Source organism: Empidonax traillii, unplaced genomic scaffold, assembly GCF_003031625.1.
Source record: "Empidonax traillii isolate 1590-97213 ecotype Southwest subspecies unplaced genomic scaffold, ASM303162v1 scaffold411:size1093445, whole genome shotgun sequence".
NCBI lineage: Eukaryota > Metazoa > Chordata > Aves > Passeriformes > Tyrannidae > Empidonax > Empidonax traillii.
Window position 1 is genome coordinate 582,607 of NW_020955604.1, and position 4,803 is coordinate 587,409.

The 4,803-nt window shown below is 54.9% G+C and overlaps 2 protein-coding genes across 2 annotated transcripts in view; both read right to left on the minus strand.

The window, feature by feature from the left end:
- Window positions 1–3,691, minus strand: part of LOC114062480 (coiled-coil domain-containing protein 81-like) — a 4,941-nt gene extending 1,250 nt beyond the window's left edge. The window contains exons 1-7 of the mRNA XM_027893923.1: window positions 3,296–3,691; window positions 2,790–2,851; window positions 2,482–2,635; window positions 1,877–2,133; window positions 1,487–1,572; window positions 1,072–1,166; window positions 523–628 (exon numbers count right to left, since the gene is read on the minus strand). Of these exons, the coding sequence (XP_027749724.1) occupies window positions 523–628; window positions 1,072–1,166; window positions 1,487–1,572; window positions 1,877–2,133; window positions 2,482–2,635; window positions 2,790–2,851; window positions 3,296–3,368 (833 nt within the window). The 5' untranslated portion in view covers window positions 3,369–3,691. The remainder of the gene's footprint in view (window positions 1–522; window positions 629–1,071; window positions 1,167–1,486; window positions 1,573–1,876; window positions 2,134–2,481; window positions 2,636–2,789; window positions 2,852–3,295) is intronic.
- The window catches only part of LOC114062478 (coiled-coil domain-containing protein 81-like), a 16,281-nt gene that overhangs the window by 2,058 nt on the left and 9,420 nt on the right, over window positions 1–4,803 (minus strand). The window lies entirely within an intron of this gene.

The following is a 4,803-nucleotide window of genomic DNA, read 5'->3' on the forward strand; positions in this document are numbered from 1 at the left end:
AGTGGTATGGAATTTGTGATTCCTGGGTGCAACAAAGGTTCCTTACTCCATAGCAATGCTTGCTAGTCCGAGTAATATGTTTTAATTACCATTTCTGCAAAATGCCTATTTTCTCACTAACTTAGAAGAAATCTCTTGTAGAAAAATGTGTAGTCTTTTCTCTGGATGTGAACTCAAGGTATAAAAAAAACAAAGGCTTTGCAAGAGTTTGTGTGAGCAAAATCTCTTGAAGCCTGAAATTAAAATACAACACCTGGTAAAGCTGGACTGGTGTGCAACACTAGGCCAGCAGTCTGAGTCTGTGGGAGCCCAGTCCAAGCCTGTGGGATGGGCTCACACCCTGCCCCATGGCACCACACAGCAGTTCAGCAGAAGGACCACAAGTCCAGCAGCACAAGGTCTCCAAGGCCATTCGGCATCAGCACGTGCACCCCAGCCAAAGGAAACATCTCTCCCCCACTTCCACAAGCGCACAGTGTTCCCCACACAGCCTCAGCCACACCACTCCCCTACAAGGCTCACCGTCCTCGGCCACTCTCCTTGTCTTTAGGCTGATCGGATTCCACTGACTGCTGGCTGGCCTGGGAAACCCTCCGCCGAGCCAGGAACACCGGATCCAGCACACTGACTGCAAGAGGGAGAAAGGGAAGACAACACGTTGTTTTGAGATCATGTGGGCCAGCAGGACGGGCAGAGTTGCTCAGTCGTGCCACACAAGGCTCGCCCACAGTCCTTGCCAGCCCTGGGAGCTGAAGTTCCAGGCAGGCCACTGTCCCTTGCCCACACTGGATCTGCTCCAGAGCTGAATTCCCACCAAGACACCCATCTCTCCAGGACATGGTTTTCCTCCTCTCCTTCTCACAACTCTGCCATCAGAAGGGACCCACCAGGAGGAAGAACAGGGAAGTACTGGGAATCCCCAGGGCCCGCTGGAGGCATTGGGTTGCAGGGGCTGCCCACAGCTCAGAGCCTCTTCCAGAATGGGTCATCCCCCAGTGATCTCAGACCTCCTCCCCTCTCATCAGGGCAAGAGCACCCTCAGTCCCCGCCAGCCCTCAGATGGGACATTACCTCGGCGGGTACCCCCGCCCCAGGGCGCCGACTCTCTGCTGGGCTTCAGGGAAATCACAGGGGCCCAAGGCTGGTGCGGGATCTCCACTATAAGACTGGAAACAAGAAGGCACCAACTGGATGAAGCTGGGGCACCAGGCTCCCTTGGGGGGTCACACTTGTAACTGCTGGCACCCGTCTTTGGGAGCCACTGCCAAGTCCTTGGAGGACACGACACACATGCCCTCCTCAGTGTCCCCACAGACCCTCCTGCCTTGCTCAAAGCAAAATGGCCATTTTGTCTGCAGTCTCCAAGTCAGGGAGAAGTGAGTGGTGGGCAGAGCAGGAAGCTCTCCTAGAAAAGTGCTTGTCCTGCCCAAGTTTGGCTGGAATGGAGGCTCAACGAGCTAGAAGCTACAGAAGCCACGTTGCTCACCTTGGCAGGGTGATGACCTCATCTCGACTGATCCGATTAAAATCATTCTGGCCTGGAAAGGCCACAATCTTCATCATGTTCGAGTCCTGGAAGGGGACAGCCACAGTTCAGCAGACACCCAGAAACATGCTGGCTGCCCACAAAGGTGGCAAAGCCCCTTGCTGCTCAGAGACACAAAGGCCAGAAAGCCTCACACCACCTTCTCCCTTGGTGTCATTAGACCCTCCCTCAAAGGAGCTGACACGCTGCCAGACTTGGCTGAGCTCATCAGGAGCGTGCCTAGGCTGGGTGGTGAGGCAGGTCATGCCAGCTGAGAGGAGGCAGCAGGAAAGCTTTGACAGTGTTGCCACAGAGCCATGAAGAAGAATCCCACAGAAATGACAAACTCACCCCGAGAAGAGCTTTCAGCATGTTTCCTGTCACATCTGGCTCCAGCAGCCAGTGATCAAAGAAGGTCATGTTGACCACTTTTCCTCGCACAGCAAGGATACCAATGCCCTTGAAGGAGAATTCCACCTCCTTCTCGTCTGCAAGGGCCCCAGCAAAGCAAAGCAGGGTCTCATGTACACACAGCTCCACAATTTCTCGGCGGAAGTGGGTGTCTGCAGCAATCTCCCCAAAGTCCAGCTGAACAACAGGTGTCTCATCTAGGACGCAAGCACAAAGCAACAGGGTGTCTGCTGAACTGTCCCCACAGGTCAGCCAGCTCGGAGACAGTGCTCCCCTTTTAACTTCAGCCACCTCTCCCAAACAGAGCTGGTGGTCAAGAGAGGCCAAGCAAAGCTTTGCCTCCTGCTGCAATCAACCAGCTGGAGCATAGGGGGAGCTGGGGAGATGAGGCTGGCTCCCCAGGGAGGGGCAGGCTGCTGGGCTGCCCTGTGTGTGCCCACACTCAGCACTCTCCAGGTTGGATGTGCCTTTCCTTGGCCATGTCAGAGCTGTTGGCAACAAGCCAAATGCACGGCCTGTGCAGGGAAAGTATTCCATCTTCTTACCAGGAATTTTGGTTTCATCGCACTCAAGGTTGTAGAACGCCTGCAGGGGCTTGCTCACAATGAACACGGGTCTCTCAACAGTCAAAACCTTGCCCTCTTCCACAACAGCTTGCACTGGGACAAGTGCAAATGTCCCAACTCCAATGTCCACTGCCTGGAAACACAAGCAAGAGGAGGGAGCATTGGCAGGGCTGTCCAGAGGTGGGTTGGCGGCCACATGACTGGCATGGCCCTGGGGATGGCACTTTGGGCCCTGCTCTGGAGGTCCAGAGGGACAGGGTGAGGCACGTGCAGCAGGCAGGACTCACCCTCTTCTGCAAGAGCTGTCTGTGGATGTAGCGAGATGCTCCAGACCAGATTTTCCAGACTTCTGAAAAGCAAAGAAGAAGCCCTGCCATGCTCTGATTCAGTGACAGCCACCACCCCTGGTGCCCCTGCCCATACAGCTGAGAGTGGAGCGCCCTTAAGCCCCCCTTGCCCTGAGTAAGCACTCTCATCAGCAGGGCTGCCCAACTGTGTCTTTGACTGCAGGCTCAAAGCAACCCACCCTGTGTCCATGATGGGCCTGGCGAGGAAAGACAGGCAGTAGTTCTGGGAAGGGGATTTCCACTCCTAGACACTGCCAGTTACTGGAGGCCTGGACTAACAAAGTCACCCCAGAGCCTCAAGGCACCACAAGGCAGGGTTCTCCTTACTGCAGTCTGTGCCGTGCAAAAAAGCCCCCTCTGTGGCCGCAGCCTCGGGCTTTCCACAGCTCATCTCCATGTAATCTTGGCCCTGACAATGCTCCTGAAAGGGACTTCCATGGCCTTACCACTGTTGCTGAGCTCTTTGAGAGTTGGGAGGTCCCCCGGCCCCACAGGCTTATAGCGCATGTACTTCATCATCTTTGCGTCCCTGCACTGCAGCAGCTGAGGAAGAGGTGCTTGTCCTGCTACAAAACCCCTCTGCTCCTCTCCTCCTTCACACTTCTTCCCAAGCAATGTCTACAATGTTCTTCTAAAGTCTCCTGGCAGAAGGGCAGCTCCTGCACAGCAGTGCAGAAAAGGTGCCTGCCCTGCTACAAAATCCCTTTGCTCCTCTCCTCTCTCTCAACGCTTCTCCAAGCGGTGTCTCCAACGCTCTCCCACAGCCTCCCTTTGCCTCCTGGCAGCAGGGCAGCTCCTGCAACAGCAGAGCGCTGGTAAGAGCAATCCTGGAATCACCCAGACCTCTCCAAAGGTTGTGGTCCAGGGACACTGTCCTGGGATGTGGGTGTCCCACTGTGATGTCATGCCATGGGTCACAGGGCTGCACACAACCTGCCACCACACAATCCCACCCATGTTTATCTCCAGCACGAGCAGGGCAGCCGCACTGGCCACCTCAGGCTGCTGCACTGACCCTCCCACCTGCACAGCTCAACTCATCCTCCCCAGCTGGGCACACAAGAACTCCTGGAACCTGGGGAGGAACATGCATTAGTGCTGAAAGGGGCTTCGTGCACTCAGAATAAAGATGGAGAGGTCCTCCCCAGGTCACAAGGGAAAGCAACCCCCTGTTTTGGCTACAAGGCAACCCTCATAGGTTTAGGCCCCTCCTATCCCCTAGGCCACTGGGATGGACCTCTTTCCCTACACCAGGATCCACAAAGAAGGACCACAACTGCACAAGGGATGCTGCAAATACACCATGTGCCTTGTAACTGCATCCTCCCTTGCACACACACCCTCCTGGAAAACTTCCCTGGTCATGACTTTTGGCTTCCCAGACTCTCCAGTGAGCTCCCAGGGCCCCATTATCCCATGGGGACCCTGAGCACAGATCCTGGAGCAGGAGATATGCTAGAAACAGCACCAGGAGAAAGCCCTGAAGATACAAGGAACGAGAAGACTGTTACCCAAACACTGACCAAAGGCCCCAGGAGCCCAAGCTCCAACACCAGAATAACAAGCTGGCCCTGAAGGGCTGAAGGTCCCCCGAAAGAGGGGTGCAGGTGCCAGTGCACTGGGCAGCATCACAGAGAAGCCTGTCCCACCATTGCTAAGGGTAAGACACACTGTGGAAGGCAAGAGCACCAGCAGCATGTATGGAAATGGGAAGCTCACTCTCCCAAGTCCCCCAGGAGCTGGATTCCATATTTTCCAAAAGAGCCACACCAGAGAAGGAGACCATGTTGGTCAAGCAGGATTTGCCTTTCCTGAATTCTTAGGCTGTGTTGTGTCTGCTGTGTTGTATTTCAAACAGACATCTGGTAAGTTGAAATCCCACACAAGAACAAGGGCTAGTGATTGTAAGATTTCTCCCTGTTGCTTACAGGATATTTTATCTGCCTCTTCATAC